This window comes from Triturus cristatus, chromosome 9 (assembly GCF_964204655.1).
Source record: "Triturus cristatus chromosome 9, aTriCri1.1, whole genome shotgun sequence".
Taxonomy (NCBI): domain Eukaryota; kingdom Metazoa; phylum Chordata; class Amphibia; order Caudata; family Salamandridae; genus Triturus; species Triturus cristatus.
In genome coordinates, this window is record NC_140592.1 from 321,931,704 (window position 1) to 321,956,766 (window position 25,063).

At 46.5% G+C, this 25,063-nt stretch overlaps 1 protein-coding gene across 2 annotated transcripts in view; it reads right to left on the reverse strand.

The window, feature by feature from the left end:
* The window catches only part of RNF123 (ring finger protein 123), a 1,761,234-nt gene that overhangs the window by 1,068,509 nt on the left and 667,662 nt on the right, over positions 1 to 25,063 (reverse strand). For both annotated transcript variants that reach the window (XM_085625036.1, XM_085625035.1), the window contains exon 23: positions 14,987 to 15,176. In XM_085625036.1, the coding sequence (XP_085481162.1) occupies positions 14,987 to 15,176 (190 nt within the window). The remainder of the gene's footprint in view (positions 1 to 14,986; positions 15,177 to 25,063) is intronic.

Consider the following 25,063-nt stretch of genomic DNA (forward strand, 5'->3'; position numbering starts at 1 on the left):
TAACTAGCCAGCCTTCAGATGCAGTCATCTCTGGGCTGCTCACTACTACTTCCTGCCGCATTGACAATGCTCTTCTGAAAGTCATAAGGGGCTTGTTTTTTGTGTGTCCTATGTTCTGGCCAGTCTTTATGAGATGCCAGTGCATAGTTAATATCTGCCTGACCCTTTGATGTTAAACAAAGTACCCAGTGATCATCCTTATGTTTTGTTCACTTTGTCTCTGGTGGACTTTCTTAGTGAATAGGAGTGCCTCCCGGTCCCTTGTGTTAGCTCTGTTGCTAGCTGCCTGTACTACATCCTGGCTGTATCGTCTCACTAGGAACCTGCTAGCTAACTCATCCTGGGCTTTCACCAGCCATTGCTGTTCACTACAATTGCAACACACATGCAGATTCTCAGCATAGGGAATACTGTATTTTAGTTTGATGGGGTGAAAACCTTGGGCCTGAAGTGTAGTGTTGCTAGCTTGGGGATTCCTGCATGTTTTGGTGTCAATTCGACCCTGCTTGACAAACACTGTCTAGTATAAGAAATGTACCTCCTGTTTGCTCATGGTTGTGGTGAATGAAGTGTAAGTTTAAGTTGTTGCAATTTAACTTTTCAGTGAAAAGTTTTGCAGATACCTTTTCCCCCTCCATAAAACGAATAAATCATCAATAAAGCTTTTCTAAAGGACTGCATTCTCCGACCATTACACTGCAAATTGTTGATTGAGCACCTGCTCCCCCCACCAGCCCATATGCAAATTTGCACAGATGGGGGCAAAGTAGGGACCAATAACTGTCCCCCCTCACTTGTCTATAGACTTCTTTGCCAAACAGGAAGACATTTTTGTGAAGGCACCAATGTACCATTGACTTGACAGCAACATTTGTGTGCGTCTGTACAAGGATACAGGTCTAGCACCCAAAAAGTATTCTACAGCTCTAAGGCCATCCTGATGGAATATGCTTGTGTAGAGGGATGTCATGCCCATAGTAAAGAATACGTAATTCTCTTCCCAGGCCACATCATAGATCCTCCCTAAAAATCTCCAGTGTCCTGACTGTATGAGGACAGATTTTGGACATAATCCTCTAAGAAAAAGTCAATATATCTTACAGTAACATTACATATCATTAAGATGTCTTAAGGCCTCTGTTTTCTACATAGACAGGGCCCAGAGGACAATATTTCCTTCTTTTATCGGGATGTTGAACGACCACATCGTGTCTATGCTTTAATTTTTTCATTAGCTGAAAGAATTTAACTGCATGATTGTCCTAAGAGCCCTTCTTTGTTTGATGAATAAAATCCTCTGGACAGGCATGGTTTTTGACCTCAGACAGCGCTGGCTTTCACCTGCTGGATGAAACCAGTCAGCTGGCATCTAAGAGCCTAGCAGGCTTCAGGGGGCACCTCTAAGGTGCCCTCCGGGTGCATGTCAAGTCAAATCCGATACTGGCACCATTATTTTCAGTGAAGCCATTATCTAGCTGGGCAACTCGTAATGACCAGTTCCCAGTACATATACTTAAAATGGCCCCCTGATCACTTTTAATATCTAGAAATTGAACTAACCATCTCAGGGGCATATCTGCTTGTGCAGATGTGCCCTCACATGTAATGTAAAGCACAACACCTTAGAGCTTTAAGGCCTGCTGTAGAGGTGACTTACATATATTGCATGCAGTGTGTGTGGGCCTGGCGCACAAGGAGTGTGCCATGTCGTATTTCACGATGGTTTGCATGCAAGTTCTCGTCCTTGGACCCACCCCCTCAGCTTGGGACAACACCTGGTGGCCAACCCCCACGGACCACACCCGGAACCTTGCATCATACTCTACTCCTCCCTCACCATTACCCGACAGATCAACGCCGTTGCCTCCACCTGCTTCAACACCCTCCGCAAGAACTTCAAGTGGATCCCCCCGAAGCCAGAAAGACAGTCACTCACTCATAACAAGCAGACTGGACAACGGAAACGCCCACTATGTCGGAATCAACAAATCCCTGCTACACAAACTCCAGACCATCCAGAACACTGCGGCCAGACTCGTCTTCGGCATCCCACGACATGAGCACATCACCCAACCCCTGCGAGACCTCCACTGGCTCCCCGTCGAGAAGACAGTAACCTTGAAGCTACTCCCACGCCGACAAAATTCTTCCACAACATCGGACCCAAATACCTCAACAAAAGAGTATCCTTCTATGTACCCAAAAGGAACCTCTGCCCACGACCTCGCCCAAGCAGAATCTCCGCACATCCGCAGAACCAGAGTGGGTGGAAGAGCCTTCTCCTATATCGCGGCCAAAGCCTGGAACGTGCTCCCAGTCAACATCAAATGCCCCCCTACTCTGCACACCTTCAGGAAGAGCCTCAAGACCCGGATCTTCGGCTGAACTGGAGCCGCACCTCCCCCCCCTCAGCGCCTTGACACCCTCGCAGGTGAGTAGCGCACTTTAAACCCCGATTGATTGATTGACTAATTTGCATCTTTCACGCAGCGTGCAATGGCAATCTGCATGGATTTGGGTGTGGGTCCCTTAGGAAGGCACAATACATGCTGCAGCCCTTGGGGACCCGCTTTAGTATCCATGCCCTAGGTATCCGGGGTACCATTTACTAGGGACTTACAGGGTTGCCAAAGTCCTTGCCAATTGGTTTAACAATTGAACATGTAGTTTGTTTTAGGGAATGAGCACTGACACTGGGGACTGTTTAGCAAGAACCCAGTGCACATCAGTCGAAATACAACAGTACCAGTGGCAAAAAGTGGGGGCGAACATGTCACAAAGGGGCACTTTGACAAGCACGGCCCATCGGAAGATGGACCACTTCTGCACAGCCTTTCCCTTCTCTCCGTCATGCCCCACAAATAGTTGGTAGGCCACCCAGAAATCTCTTGTGCGGTCAAGGTAGAATTACAATGCTCCTTTTGGGTCCAGTCAGTCAAGCCTCTCCTCTACTTTAGAGATATGTGACGGAGCGTAAAAAGTAGGCTGGGTGATGGACTGCCTACGTGAAAGGGAGTGATGACTTTCAGCAGAAAGAAAGGTAGAGTTCGAAGAACCAGCTTGTCTGGGTTGATGTTTAAGAAGGGAGGCTTGGATGACAAAGCCTGAAGCTCACAGACCCTCTAGGCAGATGTTCTTGCCATTAGAAAGGCCATCTTGATGGTTAGGAGCCTGAGAGGACAGTTGTGCAAGGGCTCAAAGGGAGTGCACATCAGGAACATGAGGACTAGATTAAAGTCCCACTGACGCATTATGAAGGAAGAAGGAGGAAATGTGTTGCAAACCTTTCAAGAAAATGTACAATAGGGTATTTGAAGAGGGATGGCTAGTTAGGCAACAGCAGAAAGGTAGCCCTCTGAGGTGCCCAGAGCAGAGCCCTGCTGGGTGACGAAAAGAATAAAGAGAGGAACCTGAGAAAGCAGAGTAGAAAGGGGGTCAACCTGCTTTTCCTCACACCATGCCATAAACTTGCCCCAACGGCAGGTGTATACCATTTTGGTGGCGGGATACCTGGCTGCCAGAAAAACATTGCAGACTTTGGGTGGAAGGTCAAAAGTTTGATCAGAGGCGGAATGGCCATACTCAACAGCATTGGATCCCAAACTTTCCAAGCCCAGTCTGCAGCCACAAGAATGACTTGGGTATGGTCGATCCTGATCTTCTTGAGAACTCTGAGCAGGTGTGGTATGGGCAGATAGGCGTAAAGGAGGCCTGAACTCCACTCAAGACGAAAAGCGTCTTCAAGCAAGATCAGCCTTGGAAACTCCAGTGTACAGAACTGCTGACATTTTACATTCTGGGCAGTGGCGAACAGATCTAACCAAGGCTCTCCTCAATGCTGAAAGAGACCTTGCGCCGTCTCCGGATGGAGACACCACTCATGATCCAGTAGGCATCTTCGGAGTTTGTCCGCCCTAACGTTTAAAGAAGATGCCAAGTGCTGAACCATCAGGGAAATGCTGTGACGTTCCAGCCATGTCAAGAGGCACAGAGCCTCTTGACAAAGGGCCCAAGATCCACCCAGTCCCGTTTGCTGTACCACTTGGCGGTGGTGTTGTCTGCGCACACCTGCTCTAACCTTCCCTTGATGGAGTGTAGAAAGGCTTTTAATGGCAGTCGAATTGCCCGGAGCTCAAGAAGGTTGATGTGGATTCCAGATTGCCATGGAGACCACAGGCCTGTGATCTCCACTGCTCCCAGATAATCACCCCATTCCAGGAGTGATGCATCTATTACCACTGTCAGATCTGGTTGGGGAAGGGAGAGGGGTCTACCGCTTACGCAATCGCGATTTGTTAATCACCACTGCAAATCTTTTGCAGTTCCCTCTGAAATCTGCACCATGTCAGAGAGAGTACCCAAATGCAGCCCCCACTGGAGATTTAGATCCCACTGCAGAATCAACATATGCCAGCGGGCGTATGTTACAAACAGGATGCAGGAGGCCATGAGGCACAGCAACCTCAGAGTCAGTCTCACCAAAATGCAGGATACAGGCTGAAACATAGGAATCATAGTGAACCCTGGACTTGCCGTTGGCGAGGATACACCGGAAACTGCACCATGTCCAGGACTGCTCTGATGAACAGAAACGTCTGAGAGAGAGTCAGGTGTAACTTCGGCACGTTGACAGTGAACCCCAGAAAATGCAGGGCGTCCACTGTAGTCTGGAGTTAAGAGACAACAGCCTGAGGTGAGCACAACACCAACAGCCAGTTATCGAGATAGGGGAAGACTAGCACCCCTGAACTCCACAGATGAGCTGCAACCAACACCATCACCTTGGTGAACACCCGAGGGGCACTGGTAAGGCCAAAAGGGAGCACGGTGAACTGAAGATCTTGTGGCATAACATGAACTGCAGGTAACGCCTGTGGACAGGAAGGACGGAAATGTGGAAGTATGTGTCCTGCGAGTCCAACGCTACCATCCAGTCTCCCGGGTCCAGGGCAGATAGAACTTGGGTGAGCTTGAGCATTTTGAACTTCTCCTTTCTGAGGAAGAAATTGAGAAAGTGCATGTCTTGGATAGGACAAAGGTCTCCATTGTTCTTGGGCACCAGAAAGTAGCAGGAATACCAATACTTCTGGCGTCAGCATCCTCTCTATGGATCCCCTGGCCAAGAGAGCTGATACTTTCTGGCAGAGTAAGGTAAGATGGTGCTCCGTCAGCCTGTCACAAGAAGGTGGCATGGGTGGAGGAAGAGTCAATTTGAAGAACCCACTGGTCTGTTATAGACGCATGAGATTGGGCAAACGTATGCATGTACAAATTGTAAGTAGAGAAGTGTGTTGTAGATAAGTAGATAAGTCTGTTACCAGAGGAAAGAAAGTGTGACTCTACAGACTGTTATAGACCCTCCGTTGGGCAGGTGATGGCGTTTCTTGGCTCCCACTGGGTGCCCATGATGATAAGAGGGCAAACTATAAGGGTTTGGAGTCTGCAGCTGCCAGGGTGTGGTGGACTGGCCCAACCTCTGGCTGCCGGACCCATGAAGTCTGTGGGTACTGCGCACTTGGCCACGCAGAGGCCGAGAAGCCTACATGCAGTGGTGGCTGGGCGGGTATGGACGTGGCTGGAAGCCCCTTCTTTGCCCATGAAAAGAGTGAAAGGCAGATTGGGGGTGGCGACACGCCATGGAAAGGTCCAAGGACCTGGCTGTAGCCTGCTGCCCTTAAAGCGCTCCACTGCTGAATCTGCCTTAGGTTAGGGCGCTCGACCTCGGACCTGGGGCAACTGGGTTCGAATCTCAGTAATGACGCTAAACCTCCTGTGATTCTGGGCAAATTACTTAATCTCCCCGTGCCTAACAACAACAAAAAATGAATGTGTGTCCTCATGTAACGTAACTGTTGCTATGTAAAGCGCTCTGATACCTGATTGGATTTGGGTCAAGTTTGCGCTATATAAAACTCTGCTAAAAAAAAAAAAAAAAAAAAAAGAAGGGCATGTCCATAAGCAATGCTTTGACATCCTCTGAAAAGCCAGTTGTCCGCAGCCAGGCATGGCGCCGTAAGCCCATTGTCGAAGAAAGCCCTCTGCCAAGTGAGTCTGGAGTATCCAGTCCACATCTGATTGTGAACTTTGCTGCGTCTCGCCCGTCAGCAATAGCCTGGAAGTGTAAGTCCTGGGCCTCCTCCGGGACCATGGACAGCACCTGCACAACCGAATCCCCTGGAGCATGGGAGTAATGGCCCAAAAGGCATGGAGTGTTGAAGGACTGCAGTGCCCAGCTGGTGGAAGAAAACATCTCTTTCCCTAAGGTGTCCAGCCTCTTGGATTCCCTATCAGGGTGGGGGGCAGTAGGAAATGTGTCAGAATGTATGTGGGAAGTAGGGGGTGTTGTGTGAGGAAATTGTGTCGCCTGTGGCGGGATGGTGGAAGCTGGCAATCGTCCTGTTCACAGGAGCACCTGTCCGGAGCTTGGACCAGGTAACAAGCAGGGCATCAGTAAGGGCGTCATTGAATGGTAAAAGGGGTTTTGAGGGGGTCACTCCTGGCTGAAGCACCTTCGTCTTGACTGCCACTAAGGGCAGGCTAAGGTCCAGGACCTCGGCTGCCCTTCTCACCACCACTGCAAAGGACACTCCCTCCTTCATGGTCACAGTAGGGGGAGAAAGCCTGCCAGTACCTGTAGAAGTATCCAGTCCACTAGCCTCACACCAGTCCATCTGAGGATCTAAGGACTGGTATTCCTCACTGTCCAGTGACTACTCCCAATACTCCTCAAGTCCTCAACCATAGGAATAGGGCTCAGGCTCCGGCCTGGGAGACATGGCTCCAGTCAGCGTTGGACGACACCCAATCCGGTTCCATGTCGGAGTCACGGATCAGAATGGGGATGGCGGAGCCATGAGCGTCGGCATTGGAATTGAAAGGGCGAACGGAGAAAGTGAAAGTGGTATGACTGGTGCAGGTCCAGATCTGTGTGGATTCAAGGGGCCTGATTGGAGCCACAGCCACCGATGTGGGATCGGTCAGGCCCTTCCGGAACCCACGGGGCCCATAGGCATGCCGGCAGGAGTCGCCCCTCAAATGTGAGGTGCGTGGCCTCAAAAACCTCATGGAGCTGAGTGGGGGGGGGGGTCGCTCCCGGTAGGCTCAGAGAAGCACGGAGTCGACCCCGATGCTGGCTCAACCACAGAGCCAGATCTAAATGTTAACGCTCCCCCATCTTATCAGCCAATGGACAAGGTGAAGTCTAAGGTCGCTTCAAATTCGTACTTTTTTTGTTCTTGTGAGACTTACCCGAGTGGCCCTACGACTTAGAATGTAACCAAGATCTTGGATTCCTTTGCCGATCCCGGGACCTTTCTCTCGACCACAATAGAGAACGTACCAGCGTCGCACGTCGGGCCGCAAGGAGCTTGAGGACATCTCCCTCAAGGCTTTGGGGTGCATGGCGCGATAATCCACACAGATCATCACATCCTGGTCGCATTCCAGGGAAATAAGATGCGGGTCAGTGTAGGAAAGTAGAATCTGCTATCATGGTTACCCCAACTTTTTGCTGGTGTCAGTAAGGTTTTTTGACTAGTTGACTGTGATCCTGCTAATCAGAACCCCAGTCACTGTGCTTCCTCCCTAAATTTGACATGGAAAGTACTTCTGTACCTCCACAATTGGCTACTGGTGTACCCCTACAAGCCCCTAGTATATGGCACTAAGGTACCCAGGGCATAGGTACACCAGGGGTCTCCCATGGGCAGCAGCATGTATTGTGCACCCATGAGAGTCCACTCAGACTGACTACAGGCCTGCCATTGCAGCCGGTGTAAGCTGGTGTGACACCACTTACAGCAGATGTAGGTTTTCTTATATCTGAGGTCACAACACTTAAAACCTATAAGTCACCTCTAAGGTAGGCCTTCCAATCCTGAAGGCAGGGTGCAGGGTTATAAGTGTATGAGTGCGGGTGCATGAGCAGGACACCCCTACAAACCCCAGAATCGATTACCCATGCTTTGTAAGTGCTGCCAGCCATTTTGATACATATAGTGTCCATTTGTCATTACATGATGGCTAACTATTTATTAGCTGTGCTGAACCTGGGCATGTTTGGTATCAAACATGTTGGAATCATACCCCACCACCATAACCGGTGTTCGAGGGTTTGATTCTAAGCACTGGGGAGGGTCCTCCAGGAAGGCCCCAGTACTCCTGGTAAAAGTATTCCAGGGTCTGCCAGCAAGCTAGTGCTGCTGCCGACCCCAGACATGCTTCTGCCCTCCTGCTGCTGAGCTGAACTCAAGCAGGGGAAAGTAGAACAATAGGTTTTCTGTCACAGGGCGGTGTGGCTACCTCCCAGACAGGACTTAGTGTATTGGGCTGGGGTGGGGGCACTTGCCAGTGCCACCAGACTGCTTCGGAAGGCATATTTTGTGCCTTCCTTGCATACTCTGGTTTTAGCAAGTTCAGGTAGCCCTTGGCTACCGCTCTGGCATGAAACTGGACAAAGGACATGGGAGTATACTCCACTCTGTCTAGCCCCTCCTCTGGGAGGGAACACTGAGTCATCCAAACCCCTTTCTTAGGGTATGAAAGGGCTTACCTGTGGGTGGAGCCTCAGATGGATCGTGGGACAAGACTCCTGCTGGTCCTGGTCTCGCTGTTCTGCAAGTCTTCTTCGTCATCTGTGTCTGTGTTCCATCCAGGACCTTCAACAAACCTGTGGGCATCAAGGACATCCAAAGTAATCTCCCTTGGAGTGAAGCAGTCACTCCCCTGCATCTGCAGGCACCGCAACAAAGCTGACCAGTCTGCTGCTCCTGTTGTCCTACAGGCTTCCCAGTGGCTCAGCAACCCAGGTGGTGGTTCTGCAGCTTCCTTGAGGACTGACCTGTCTTCTCTGCAATTTTGATGCCAGTTTTCCTCGTCAGAACAGCTGGGACCAAACCCCTTGCACGACATCGACTAGCCAAGGCTTGTTGGCCCTGTACTCTAGAGATCTTCAGGCTAAAAGAAGGTCCAGCCTCCAGTATCTCATCCCTTCAAGATCAGCATCCTCACCAAATCCTCTACAACGTGGGCCTTCATCTTTGGTGAGCTGCTCGAGATCCTCTTGCGACTCCAGTGCCTTTGGCCTGTGACCTTCCTGAGGGTCTTCTAATGCTCCAGTGGGCTCCCCAACTTGTCTGCTCTGACCCTCCTGCTTGTGGTTGGTCCCTTGGACTGGCTGGTCCCAACTTTGCTCCTTCTTTGTCTTCCACGCCAGCTGCAGCTACCAAGGCTTGTTGCTGCTCCAGCCGGACACAGACCACCTAGTTACCGACATTTGACATGGGACAGCTTGTGCACAGCTCCTGGTCTTCCTCAGCATCGCCTGGTCCCCACAGCTGCAGTGACAAGTTTACCGTCCACTCTTCTGAACCTCTTGACATTAGTGGGCATTGTGTCCTCGTGCCTCCTGGTCACTTCCGAGTGGCATAGACTCTGTCCCCTCTGCTTGCGGGTTCTGCACTTCCAGAATACACCCTTGGATTCTACCAGACTTCACCTTCTTCTCCAGAGGCATTTTCTTCTAAGTCTTACATTGTCGTCTACAGAGGTTTCCGACGTCTTCACCCAGTCCACCTGGCTTCTCTGGTATAGGTAACCTGGTTCCCAGGGCATCCACGGGTGGGGTGGCTCTTCAACCTTCCGCCCTCCATGGGAATTCTTCGAGGTCCTCTGGGAAGGGTTCTTCTTCTGCAAAACTGCAACCACAACTTCTCCATTGACTTCCTTTGGGCAAGTGGCTGTGCTCCTACTCTGCACACAGCCTCTATGGGGTTACTGGGTACTTACCTTAGGTGGTTCCTTGCGTTTCTGGCCCCTTTGGGTCTTGCGGTCCAAGTCCTTTTCTCCCGTGCAGTTCGCATTCCACTTTTTTAGTATATGGTTTGGTCTCCCCCTGGAGACCACTGTATTTTGTGCTACTTACCTGACTGCATTTGAAGTATTCTGGTTTATTGAGTTGATCTCTCAGGGTAGAGAATATACTAAAATGTTAGTGAGTGGTGTATAATAAATAGAAGTATTTTTATATAAACACTGTGTGGTTTTTTTCATTTAACTTACACTACACATTAAACTGGTAAAACAAGCTGCTTAACACCCCTCCACAGCTACCACTTTGAGAGCTTTCTGTGGTTATCAAGGACCACTAAAATCACAATAAGGGTTGCCTGGATTAGTACAGGGTGCACCACCTGAATGAGTATGCACCATATACTAAGCCCGCCTCCTACACATCACTATAGGGAAGCACCAGCTCCACCCCAGTTTGGCCTTGATGGAGAACGCCAATTAGATGATCAGTAGATTTTTCTACAGAAGGAAGAGTTACATCTAAAATAAGATCAACTCACCTTAGCATATCAGCTTCTGTAGCAAGACCAGGAGGGGAATGAAGGCCAGAGGCTGGGGAAGGTTATAATCCACTAGCTTTATCCACTTCAGTTAAGCAGCTATCCTGAGCCACATTAGCTATGGGGTGTAGAAACTCCGATTTGTCCCCATCACCTCCTAAAAAGTGTTCCTCTGATGGGAAAACATTGAAGGGCTCCACAGAAAGAGTGAGAAGGGTGTCCGAGATGGGCAGCACTATTTGCTCCGGACTCGTTCGGCACCGAGTTGGCAACATCACTACGTTGTAAAGGGAAAGTGGCACGGTGTCGATCGTCGCTGCCATTGTCGGAGTCGGCTGATCAGATGTAAGCGCAGAAGGTGGGAACCCCAAATGTCTGTGCACCGGTGCTGAGACCGAATCGATCATCGAATCCGAGGGATCTAACTGAAGCTGAAAGTGAACCCGCCGACGTGGACACAGTTGAGGCACCCATCACCTCCTTGGGGCCTGAAGGTGCTCCAGGGGATGGTGAAGACCCAAAGATGCAGAGAGCAATAATATGCTTGCATTAGGGTCAGAGTCGCCCCGGCTCCAGAGTAGACAGAGAGGCGCAGGGCGAACTCGTGCACAAAGTCCTTAAACAGGAAGAGAGAGAAGGCATGAAAGTTGGAATCTCTGCACTGTGAAGTAGGGAGATGCTGCAACTTCCACCGCCTGCGTCAAGGGTTACCATGGGACAACGATGGAGCATGACATCCATGGGAATGCCTCCTGGACTGGGACCACGAACGGACTGTGCAGTGACTGCGACGTTCCCGCAGCACCTTCAGTCGAAGTAGATGACAGGAGTCGCACTCCTCGGAGTCATGGTGCAGCTCTCCCAAGCACCACATACAAATGGAGTGAAGGTCTGTGGAGGACATTTGCTTTCCAAAAGACCCACAAGGTTTGAACGCTAAAGGCATACAAAAAAACCACTGTTTTAAAGATGAAAATGTCAAAGTAGGTCAAAAACGGCCTGATGTAAACGCTTCTCTGGATCTGCGTTGTAAGCAAGGAAAAGAAGAAACCTGATGTCAGCACATCGGGAGAGACTTATATGGACTCCGGTGAGGTCGCATACGCAGACAAAGTCAGTAGAGAGTTGGATGACGCCCTCCACCGAAGCGCAGAGGTACTCCTGAAAATATTTCTGGATCCAGTATGGCGCCTGGGGAGAATTCGAAGGTAAGGAATCTGCAGCTAGACGTCTCTATTACATATTGGCAGCATTCGCAAAACCAATTCTGGGATCGGCTCCAACAGTTCCTAACTGCTATAATAACTAGTGAGTATCCTTGCAGAGGAGGCACTTTTTTCTAAGTTTTTTTTGTTTTGACAGTCATCGTAAAAAAAATACTCAGGAAGCATATTGGCAGTTCTAACTGACATTGCATGCTAAACTGGATGCCACCTGTTTCAACTAGCCAAGGGTAGCTGTTAAGTGACTTCATGCCTTCAACACTGAATGGCTAAAAGCGTCACTGTCTTCCACCTGGAGCAGATGTAACTGGAAGCTCTACCCCATAGCTCATGTTTGGTCATTCAGAACATCCGTACCACAGTAGGTAATCCGCCAAGGGTCCGGGAGTCTAGGCATCTGCCAATAAGTAGTGGCAGGTTTGGGAACAGGTGCAAACACACACAGAGCACAAGCACATCCAGCTACCTTGCCCACCCTCCTCCTTCCGAGTAGATCCTAAATGGTAAGTATGTAAACAAGGTCTTTTGTAATTGGAGTTTATCAGTTTTACCTCCTTGCAAATGCCAGTAACAAGAAATGCCTTGACCTTGCCTCAAAGTACTACCAACTAGGGCCAAAGTGTAATACCTTTTTCATAGACTGATCATAAAAACTTCTTTACATATTCCCATCTACCCCGCAAATTCCGGAGTTCATCAGCAAACTCATTTATTCAACAAACAGAATGAACCTCATCACCTCGCAATGAAAACGGTGGTTTATACATTTGCTTTACCAGTCAGAACATCCAGACATGAGCCTGCCATGCACACTGGGTCTTCTTCAGAAGTGCAAGAGACAGATTCTACATCTCATCCTAACACTGAACTTTGTAGTCTGAACTCATTCAATACTTTCATTTGTGTCTTTTAAAAGTGTGTATGGACTTCTGGAGAAGCCACACACCCACCCACTAGGGCGTCATACTCTCAAATGGAAACTGCATGTAGTGCATCCAAGAAGGCATAGCTCTAACCAGATGTCAAGAACATGTGGTGCTCCCTTATTTGCTCAATTTGGCCAAATTGGCTTGGCTTTCTACCATAAAGGTACATCTTGCAGACATCACGTCTTATAAAGCGTATCCTTCTGAAACCTCATTTCTTTAGAATACCAGTCATTAAAAGCTTTCTGAAGGAGAATTAATAAATTGTGTTCCCCAATACAGTGACCACCCCATCCCATGGGAAGACAATGTAGTCTCCTTAAAGCCAATAGGTCCTCCGTTTGTACCAATCACCATGGCTTTCCTACATCATAACACTTGGAAAGTTGCTTTCCTGGTAGCAATCACATTTGCCTGCAAAGTTAATGAGATCCATCCAATTCCTCAGCTTTCATGAACATAAAGTGGACAAGAGAATGAACGCAAGTTAACTAAGGTAGTTTTAGATTTTCATATTAATCAGAGCATTTTACTTGCATTATTACTTTAGATCCATCAACTACAGTAGAAAGGTATTTGCAAATGTTGAAAGTTAAAAAGGGGAAAAGAACTGTATTTAGATAAAACAACAGACATCTACTAGTTCAACCATGGGTCTGTACATATAGGTTTATTCGATTCATCCATTCTATGTTCAGGTGAATTATTTAATGTAAATTATTATGTTAGCAGAAAGTCAGCAAGTCACTTTCGGGTTGACCTATGGCTCATTCCACAAGAGTTAAATCTGCTACTACTACTTTGTAGCAAAACGTCCTGATAGACATTCTAAAGGCAGCTAGCTGCCTGCTGGTCAGTCCATACATTCACGGCACACTACTGTCTTGAATATGACCCTACAGCTGAAGCCTGGTGGATCAGATTCTCAGAAACCTTTTTGGATAAAAGACTGGGATTCTTCCTTTTCCTCATGTCGTCATCACATTTTATTCAGGCACGAGCTTGCTATGTTATTTAGTGCTTATGATTATCAATTCGTATCCCCTGAAGGAGAAGGAAAAGTTACTTACCTGCAATCCTAGCTTTCCTTCAGGGAATTTCCAAACCGTCACTCCTTACCAGTGTAAGAAGAGAGACACTGATTGCATGTTAGATGGATTAAAAGACTCGACACAAAAGAACTGAAGCTAATGACACTGACAACGTATGATGGAATACTGGTGGTGTGTGCTTCCTTAAAGGTGCTGTATCATTTTTTTCTCAGCCTTTTAAGCAGCTGTCTGGCTACTGCCCTGCGTTTCTCTTATTTTCCTTTTAAAAAAGATTTGTGAAATAGTTTCTCATAATTTTTCCTAAGCAATTAACAATTTAGTTTTATAACTGGACTCTATTTAGAATAAATGTATTGAAATTGTGCCAACTTAGCCTAAAAATTTGGCTTATTAAATTAGTTTCCATTGTTAAAATGGTATTTTCTTCCAAAAAGTATATATGTATATATATTTATGAATATTACATAACGTGTTTCAGGATCTCACACATGAGCAGGATTATTCAGTGCTAATGATTTTGATGGAGATTCCCCTGAAGGAGAACCAGCATTATAGATATGTAACTGTTGTTAAAAGCATGAGGCAAGGCTGTACCCAAAGTGGCATAGCTAGGATCATAATTACATCTGTAAATATGACAGCCTAAAAGAAGAAAACATTATATGCTACAGTTTTGCAGCTGAAGAATTCAGCAAATACTCCCGAGGAATGTTCTGCCTATTATTAACATCTATTTGAAGTATACGTGGGAATTATTTTTAAAAACAAAAGGTTAATATCTGTTCAAAGGAAATAACTTTCTACACAGATGTGCAAGCATGGTAGCATAGCCATCATTGATCTTGAGTTTGTATTACTATGATACTAACATGGCTGTTGCAACAAAGATAAACACAGAAATAGAAAAGAAGCCTGATGCTGCAATAAAACAGCCAAAACCAGATAAGTGTTGACCTGAAATACTCAAAGAATGTTTTGATCTGCAGAAAACCAATTTTGTTGGTGAAAAAAAGACTAGCGACCTCCTGTCCCCTCTGTGTTGCATTTCTGCAATAAAGATATACTATCAAAGATTATTAACCTATCAAGCTCCTCTCTCAGGAAGCATTGGCATTTAGTACACTCCACATACTGACCATAAGCAAAACACAATAAGCAGGATTGCTGGCCCTAATAAACAAACCTGTGGGAGTTTGAAATCAACTGAACTGTTTTGTACCTATTTGATTGATGACATAAAATGTACCTACAGCATAAAAAACTCTTTGCAAGAAGACAAAAAGCTAAATTAATTATGAGAATTTTTGTCTTTGCAATATTTGTTTTCCTGGATTTTGGACAGAAATAATCAGCTCTATAGTCTAACCATTGTGCAGTCCCTTCAGTGAAAGAGAGTAAGTAACATTAGAGACAAATTGAAAGTTGTAGTCACTCACTGTCCTCTTCTGTCCTCTGTTCCACACTCAGGGTGCGCACTTTAATTTTTTCTATGGTACCTAGAGGCCTTCGAGGGTTCATCAGGCTGACAGCTGCAGTACTGAGGAACCGATTGGCACGTCCTAGTGTAGGTGAGCTCAGCCAGCTGGGCCTAGAAAGGGATCCCACTGACAGGGCAGAAGTGGGTCGCTAGAGAAAAATGAGAGAACACAAATAACCAACAATTTTATTTGTTAATCTCAATAATGGTCATAAGTAGCAGACAGAAATAGCAGCCAGTATTTCAAAAGCCTCCTCTTCAGGCTAAGGGAAGAGTCTTGAAGCTCACCTGAGAACAGAGGAAAGCCTGACTGCATGGTCAACACCAAAACTCTAAAATCATGTTCTGCCTTTGACCCATCTATTTTATTTGCACTTTGTCAATACAGTTTGTCTTTGTCTACCACAATTATACATAAATGAAGACTCATTTTTCTTGAGACCTGTGTCAGGGCTCAACTCTGTAAGCCTGAGAGCTTGATTTTACTCAACCCAACCCTCCCATCCAAAATCTTTATTTAGTTTCTGAGCACATATGCAGCCAACATTCCCTCTCTGAGTTTCACTTTTGCATCGATAAAATGTGTTAATGTTGGAGAACTATACATACACAATAGTAACAATTTTCTCCAGTATTGGCAGCCTGTATGCAACAGAAACCAGAATTAAATAACTAGAAGGCTGGTAAAGAGGTTGTCTTCTTTTGCGAAACACCTTTTTCACAACTGTGTGCATTTCTCTTTGCATCCGTGTCAAATGCTTGAATGATAAGCACATGCTTTTCAATGAATTCCACAGGGCAGTCATACATGTTTCAGATAACAGTATGTTGGCTTGAAAGGATGTTGTAGAACAAGTTACCACATTTCCATAACACTCTTTCTTGTAGAGAACCCAGATTCCTCACCTTTTCGATATTCCCCAGGCATCAGACAGGATCCAGAAACTTTCAGCAGTACCTCTATGTGCCGGTAGGTAGCACCGTGTGGTTCCATAATGAAGCCGTTCCTCTTCAGAAATAGCGTGCGGGGTCTATACAGGTGCAACTCCTGCATGCAAACTTCAGTTGCTTTCAAGACTGTCCACACCCCCAGGCGCAGAGCCCCAAAGGCTAATTGGTGTTACCAGTGTGCAGATTCCTGGAATTGGGATCCTATTAATGGACACAGACCACTCACAGAAGAGGGAGGATGGGAGGTGTCTGTGAGGAATCATTTACTTAACAAAAAGATCCATCTCTTACGGGGAGAAAAGAAGGAAATTCAAACCTGGGTTATATGGGTGTAAATGTCCCACAATGGTTGGACATACACAAAGGTGTTTAAATACCCCTCACACACCAAGAATGACCAGTGGTGTCATGCTTCATCATAGGGGTCTTCCCGCCCCGCTGCGGGACGGGGCGTGCTACGACCTACGAATACGTGGGAGCACTGATAATAAAGTGCTATGTGTAGTGCAGTGGGAGGGTCTGGGATAGGCGTGAATGTGAGTTAAAAAGGACCTGGCCCCTAGGACAAGAAAATTTTTAATAAGTCGGAGGGGGCTGGTACTAGTAAAAGGGTGGTGCGGAGACTTCCTACTCAATGTGTGGTGTTCTCCTAGTATGTTGTCGACATGTTTCGATGCTAGGCATCTTCTTCAGGACAGGGTTAAGATCCCTCCTATGTGCGCATATTGGTACTCATGATAAGTTTATCAATGTAAGAGAAAACATGCGTGAGTATACAGTACCTAATGGTATTCGTATTTGATTCTGTAAGAAAAATAAAGCAAATTACTCGTTCAGATTCCCAGGAATTGTGAACATCATACCTGCAAACAAAAGAAGTGTGCCACGAAGGTGACAAAAAACGTGATAGTTTTAGCCATAACTCTAAATGGTTTATTATCTTTTTCAGCATTGAGGCTCCTTATTGTTTTTCCATCAACCCTAAGGTCCATGAGGCAAAACCTCACATACACTTAAGTATGTTTTCAATATACCGTTGGTTCCTTATCCTGATAAGAGTAACGTCCATTATTTTAGAGTGTGTGTTTTCTGTTTTTTGTTTGTAGTGTCTTGTATGTCTCTACTTTTCTTACAGGTCACTGCACCTTCTTCTGCAACCATTTAGAGTTATGGCTAAAACTATCACGTTTTTTGTCACCTTCGTGGCACACTTCTTTTGTTTGCAGGTATGATGTTCACAATTCCTGGGAATCTGAACGAGTAATTTGCTTTATTTTTCTTACAGAATCAAATACGAATACCATTAGGTACTGTATACTCACGCATGTTTTCTCTTACATTGATAAACTTATCATGAGTACCAATATGCGCACATAGGAGGGATCTTAACCCTGTCCTGAAGAAGATGCCTAGCATCGAAACATGTCGACAACATACTAGGAGAACACCACACATTGAGTAGGAAGTCTCCGCACCACCCTTTTACTAGTACCAGCCCCCTCCGACTTATTAAAAATTTTCTTGTCCTAGGGGCCAGGTCCTTTTTAACTCACATTCACGCCTATCCCAGACCCTCCCACTGCACTACACATAGCACTTTATTATCAGTGCTCCCACGTATTCGTAGGTCGTAGCACGCCCCGTCCCGCAGCGGGGCGGGAAGACCCCTATGATGAAGCATGACACCACTGGTCATTCTTGGTGTGTGAGGGGTATTTAAACACCTTTGTGTATGTCCAACCATTGTGGGACATTTACACCCATATAACCCAGGTTTGAATTTCCTTCTTTTCTCCCCGTAAGAGATGGATCTTTTTGTTAAGTAAATAATTTGAAGTGGAGGACGCATCCATCTCTGAAGCCCATGAAGGGCCATCCCTCTACACTCCCCAATCTTGTTACTAGTAGTCTGTGAGGAATCTGCAGCTAGATTAGAATTCTACCAGAATCATTGCTACTGAAGGTATGTAATGTGTTCTTCTGATAGAAACGTCTGGCTGCAGATTCCTTACCTTTTGAAAAGATACGAAAGCAGTACCTTTTTGGAGGAGGGTTTGTGGATGGACATGAACCAGAAAGTCCAGCAGGACCAAGCTAGCAAAATGTCCTTCTTTGCAAATCGGACAGTTCAGACAATAGTGCTCTGTGAACGTACGGCGAACACTCACTTAGCCACTTAACAGATGTCTAGGACATGTACTCCATGTGCTTATTCAGTGGTAAAATTAGCACATAGTCCTTCAGAGACTTCTTTTTAGACAATGCATAGCAAATGTTAATGCTGAGTATGATCCAGCGGAAGATGGCTCTCTTCTGCACAGCCTTGCCTTTTTCTACGCTCCAGTGAACCCTACAAAGGGCTGATCACCCTACCCAGTGTTCCTTATTACAATCTAGGTAGTGGCTTAGTGCTCTCTTGAGGTCCAAACAATAGAGTCTCTCCTCTTCCTAAGGAGGGTGAGGCATAGCATAGAATGCCGGCAAGGTGATCTTTTGACGGACATTGAATGATGTCACAACCTTAGGCAAAAAAGATGCCTGTGTCCACAAAACCAATTTGTCTAGTAAGAAAGTGGTGTATGGCAGGTTAAGACAGACAGAAGGAAGCCAACCCACATGCCATGCCAATGTTATGGAGACAAGGAACACTGGAGGGTAAGCAACTGCAAAGACTAGCTGTGAAGCGGCTCAAAGGAAGTACACATTAGAAAAATGAAGACCACGTTAAGGTCCCACTGCAGCATGATAGAGGGAGAGGGAGTAAACAAATGTTGTACGTCTTTCAAAAAACGCATAACAACTGGTGACTTAAACAAAGAAGGCTGACCAAGCAACTGTAAAAAAGCATAAAGAGGCAAAAGATACCCTTTTACTGTCCCCAGAGTAAGGCCTTGCCAGGCTAGGGATAAAACAAACAAAAAGTCATATGTTGGCCTGGAACGGGACAATCTGGTGTGTGCCATACAAAAGCAAAAACCTGTCTAAATGACAGACATATATAGTTTTTGTCGAGGGACTCCTGGCTGCCAAGATGACATCAACCACCTGCAGAGGAAGGTTGAGGGTGTTCAGCTGTTGCTGCTCAATCTCCAGGAATGAAGGATATTGGGAAGACCCAGGTACAAACCCTGCCCTGCTACTGTGACAGCAGATCCACACAGAGGAGCAGCCTGATCGGAGGATAGATGCACATGACCAGTAGTTATGGATACCATACTCTCCGTGCCCAATCCGGAGCCACTAGGATGTAGTGCGCCTGGTTGGTTCGGATCTTTGTGAAAACTCTGTGCAGGAGGTATTGGTGAACAAGTTACTTACCTTCAGTAACACTTTTTGTGGTAGAGACTATCTAACTGCAGATTCCTCACCTTAAAATATTCCCCAGGCTTCAAAATGGATCCTGAAAAACTTGAGCAGTACCTCTGTACGTTGGTAGGTAGCGTCCTTTGGATTCATGTCAGCAGTGACGTCACGGTACCCATATAAGCGGCATTCCTGCACGCTGACAACAATTTCTTTTGTGACTAGTTCTGTGCCAAAAAAGCAGCACCACGTAAAAACCAATTCCTAGTATTGACCAGAGTGCAGTTTTTAACGGGATCCTCTGGGTAATAGCCCAGTTTGCAGAGCAGGGAGGATGGTATGGTCAGTGAGGAATCCGGGGTTAGATGGAATCTTTACCATAAAAGGCGTTGCATAAGGTAAGTAAATTGTTCTTCTGATAGAGAATTTTAACCACACTTACCACACCTTGTAATAGATCCCTAAGCAGTACCTCCTAGGAGGGGGGGATGTAAACTGGTTTAAACCAAAAGATTGTCTAGGACCAAATTGGTGACATGTCAGACCGGAATGTCCAAGCAGTAGTGTTTCGTGAATGTGCGGTGGTACATTCAAATGGCAGCTTGGCAGATGCCCAGTACAAGTACCCCGCACGCTAACAGAGTAGTGGCAGCCTTGGCCCTGGTGGAGTAAGGATGCAAGCCCTCAGGATTTGCTTTTTCACTAATGCGTAGCAGATCTTTATACAGAGTATAATCCATCGGGAGATGGTCAGTTTCTGCACAGCCTTGCCTTTTTTCATCCCAGTGAACTCAATGAAGAGCCAATTGTGCATCCAGTAGTCTTTGGTGCATCCAATATAGAAAGAGAGCTCCCTTAGGGTAAAAATGAAGGAGTCTCACCTCCTTGGAAGGATGAAGTGGCACGTAGAAAGAAGTCAGATTGATTGATTTCAGCTTTATTTCGACAGAAATGACATAAAAGCTATAATTAATTAAAAAAATACATTGCTATTCTTTAGAAAGAGAGAATATAGATAAGCAACATTATTTGTGTACATAGATATTGATGCAACGAAGTGATCAGTTGAGCTCTTGATACAATAATGCATATATCGTGTTCAAATTATTGAAAATAAAAGCGGAACAATGAGGAGTACACATTTTAGTTCAGCTTATCTAGTGCATATTTACCCTAAAAAACGGGATAAAAACAGGCGATACTTCATCATTATGGTGAAGCATTAGTGTACTAAAAAATCATTTGAATTTCCTTGACTTAGCAGCGGAGTTTTAACAAATAAAGTGCTTGTGCATGATAGTACTAGTTATAACCTTAAAGTTCCCATTGGCTTAGTTTCAATTAAGGCTATGACTTTATTGAGAGCACTTTCCACCTTGTGAGCCATGCTTGTCCCAAACATTTTGCTACGCAGCATGCATAGAACGGCCTGGGGTCGGACCTGAGGATGCGCAGTGCTGTGTGATGGTGCCGTGTGCCCAAATGTAGACAAAGCGGTTTCAACCATTTTGTCTGTTATGTTTTGTACGCCGGGCAAGCAAACATTAAATGGGCGATGCTTTCGGTCGGAGCCTTGCAACATGGGCAGTTTTTCCCATTGCTTGTGCCACACTTTGCTGTCACCTCGCAGACAGGTAGAGTTCCGAACCTAAAGTGCATATAGAGCATTCAGTCTCTCGGTGCCTTGATTGTATCAAGGAAGGGCTCTTAATATCTAGTTTGTTTGTGGAAGTAGAATTCTGTTGTTAATTTGCCCACTTTAGGTTTGTAGTTCTCTCGTTGATCCACCCGTTCCCAATATAGGCGTTTGAGTTCCTCTCTCCTCGGGGGTTCTTGACTGGCCCAGCAGCCACGAAGACCTATAGCTGTCAACGCTCTTTTAATGTCGAGGATCCAGCCTATTTTTCGGCTGGTGTCCAGGCGGATAATCTCAGTAAGGGCTTCTGCGTAGGAAGAGAGCTTGGGGGTCCGCCTAATACGAGCCCAAAATAGTCCGGGACGTAACCTGGCTACATCACCTATCGCCTACCCATGTCCAACAATAAAGGGGCAAGGGGGACATATTCGGTGCCATAACCAGATCTTTTAAGAATTTGTGTTCTGACCTACGGAGCTCATCGAGTTTATCAAAACCCCAGACTTCTCCTCCGTAGAGGGCAGAGCTGACTGCGTTTGTGTCGTACATTTGGAGGGCTGGAGCTACAGGCCTTGTGTGTGTGTGTATATCTCTAGCCACTCTTTTATGTACCATCAGCATCTTTGCTAGGTGGGGTCTCCAAGACATTTTATCGGAGAGTCTTACACCAAGATAGCCAAAAGGTGTCCACCTTTTCGAGGGGAACCCCACCTAGTAAAGGGCCGCCCCTGTATGTCCTGTGGCAATTAAAGGCCATGAATTTGGTTTCAGAGCTATTTATGACCAGTCCCCGATTGTCACAGAAAAGTTGGAATCTATTGATGAGGCGCTGTAACCCCGCTGGGGTCTTAGATATCAGCAGGGTATCATCTGCGAACAACAAAGTTGGTATCTTGTTGCCCCCCAAAGTGGGCGAGTCGGCGGGCTCCTCCTGGAAGAAGTAGACTACCCCATTCACATATAGGGAGAACAGGGTTGGGGCCAGAACGCAGCTCTGTCGGACTCCTCTATTGACCGGGATGCAATCTGTTAGTTGTCCCTGCTCCCCTCACCTGATCTAGGCGAAGTTTCCCTCGTAAAGCCGGATCAGTAGTTTAAGAATAAGAGGGGGAATGCCCATTCCACCGAGCATCATCCACAACTTGGATCTAGGGACCAGGTCAAAGGCAGTCTTCAAGTCGATAAATGCGAGATAAAGACTGCCCTTGCCTGGCACCACTACCTTCTAATAAATGAGGAGGAGTCTAAGCACTTGATCCATTGTCCCAGTCTTTGATCTAAATCTGGCCTGAAACTGGGATAGGATATCTTCGTCTTCAGACCATGACTGTAACCTGTGCAGAAGCATCCGGCCAAAGACCTTCTGCATAGCATCAATCAAACGTATTGGTCTGTAATTGGTAGGGTCATCCCTAGCATCCTTTTTTGGGCTCGCTGAGCCAGCGCATGCGCTGCGAGAAATTTAGTGAGTGGCTTTTGAAAGTGCTACCACAGGCTTTTCCTGACCTCAAGCTTGCGTTCACGTGAACGTGCACGCGCGCTGCCGCCATGTGGGTTTCTGTCAAGGCTCATTAAGCCTTGCGTGCCTCTCTCCGCCTTGCTTGCTTGCGCTTCAATTCCCTCTCCCTACCCCACCACAGATCGCGTCTTCACTAGTTTTCCGGGAGTGTGTGGAGTTCATTGAGGTTAATCCATTTATGTTTGATTGTAACATGGTGGCCCAGAATAATTGTACGCAATACTGCATCTAAACGAGGTGGGAGGAATGATCTGCTCATTAAATGCCTATATATATATCTTTGTTTTCACTGTTTATTCTCTTTTGTGACTTTAATTTGAGGTTTACTTTTCACTGTAAAACCCTGGCCATCATAACGAGTTTGTTCTCGGTAAATATGTGCATGTTTATATAACATCCCCTTATGCCGCTTCCTTCCTTGAGTTTATGTATACGTGCATAGATAGTTACTTAGAAGCTCATTTGTGATGTAATATATTGAAGGTAAGCGTCCGTCCGAAACCTGTAGCCCCATGCATCATCTGTTTGCCACAAAATGGCTGCCATTCACACTACACATGCAGTAACTCTGCATTCACATCATTCTCGGGAAACATCTGACGTGTGTAATGCCATTCATACATGTTCAGTATGGCATGTCGCGTATTTGCTCACAGGCCGAGCAGTCACTCACAGGCACTTGCAAGCCAAGAATTCTCCCCTCCTCTCTCAGACTGCGAGTGCTACAGCAGGAGCATTCCCCACTGAGCTATGTTGCCAAGCAATGAATAGCTCGACCTTCAGTAAAAAGGGAAGTGTTTGGTTTTCATGGTGCGCATTTCAGTCACGGTGACTCAACCGCAGTCTGACTCGGAAGATGCTGCAGTGACAGTATCCCATTTTTTAAAGGAGACAAAGCAACATTTGACACAGACTGCATTCTTGCAGTGAATCACAGGCCTTTGTGAGGCAAATGGAAGAAAGAGAACTCATTCATTACTCGATGCACTTGGAGTTTCCACTCCCGCCGTCTGACTGCGTGTTTGATTATTCATGGCAGGAGCATCGAGAAATGCCCGGGATAACGAGAGTGTAATAAGCAAGATGACAGGAAGAGACAAAGGCAAGGGAAACGAGTGAACAACACAGTTCCAAAGTATATATTTATTTGAAGCGATCTTTGTTTCACAAAAGGCTAATGCGATACCCTAACAAAAAAATGAAACAAGCATTGGCATAGCCAATAGGTCTCGCCTTTGTTTTTAGCAATGCAACAGTTGATGTTGTTGCACCAAGGATATTGTGCTGCATAACTAAATACTTATAAGGTCCCAAAAGCCAAAAGCGAGACCTATCGGCTATGCCAATGCTGGTTATGTATGGGGACTACTTCGGCACTCTTCCATGACACCGGGACTGGTGCTCCATCAGCTATAGCATTTGCTAGTAATAAAACGTATTGTGCCCAGTGGCTAGGATCAGAAATAGATCACCTGGCAGGCCATCAGGACCCGCTGCTTTAGAAGGGACAATTTTACTTATTGCAGCTTCTACCTCCAAGATGGTAAAGCGCTCCTCTTCTGTCAAATGCCCGTTTGGCCCATCTGGTTCCCCTTCCATGTTAGCCTCTGCTGCTGAATAGAGCCCTTTTAAATGGTCATGCCAAGTCTGGCTGGTGATGTAGTTTGGGGTGGGCGGGCGCCTGTCTTGCTACCCCAGGTGACCAGTTTCCAGAACAAGTTGTTGTCTTTAGTTGAGCAGGCATCTTTTAGTTGCTCCCAGCGTAATTCATTCCAACTTGTTGTAACCTCCCGCTGGGCTACTTATTAGGAATTTCTGGCAGATTTTATGTGCTGCTGATGTACAAGTTACTTACCTTCGGTAACTATGTATCTGGTAGAGACGATTCTAGCTGCAGATTCCTTAACGTAGAATTATCCCCAGGCGTGAGACTGGTTCCGGAAAATGTTTGCCACAGCATCTCTGCGTGCCGGGGGCGGTACCACGCAACCCCGCCCTGACATCGTCCGCGAACGTGACGCCACCGAGGTCATATAAGTCCCACCCCGGCGCGCGAACGCCAGTTTTCTTCAGAGAACTTTTCCGCACCACAACGCGGAGCCATCACAAACAAAACTGTGAGAGTATGGGAACAGTGTACGAAAAAATCAATGAAACAAAAAGGGAGAAGCGAATGGTGAGGAACAGCACCATTAGGGACAGTGCCAAGCACTGCGTTACTGAAAGATATGGAAAGGAAGGAGCAGACCACCGCTCTGAGAAGCAACCCTGCAAAGCGAAGGCGATATCCTCCCTGGAGGCAGAAAAACATGTAAAAAATGTCGTGGCAGACAACAGAAAGTCTGCAACCACAATCTATAACAGTGAAGGGCAACAAGGCTGGAACAGATGAGTAACGACAAATCACCCCAAGACAACACCTTGCAGGAGTGTTGTATCCCCTGTAAAGAGCTAAGGGCTGAGGCACAGCCCAACCCAGAGGACTGCAGAGGAGTCGGAAACCCCCAAGCAATGAAAAAAAGGGATAAGAGTATGAGTAGGCCCCACACTGGAATAACCAGGGTGCAGGGATGCAAAAGTACACATGAACCTACCGTCCAATTACCACAAAAGCAGGAGTGGAACAA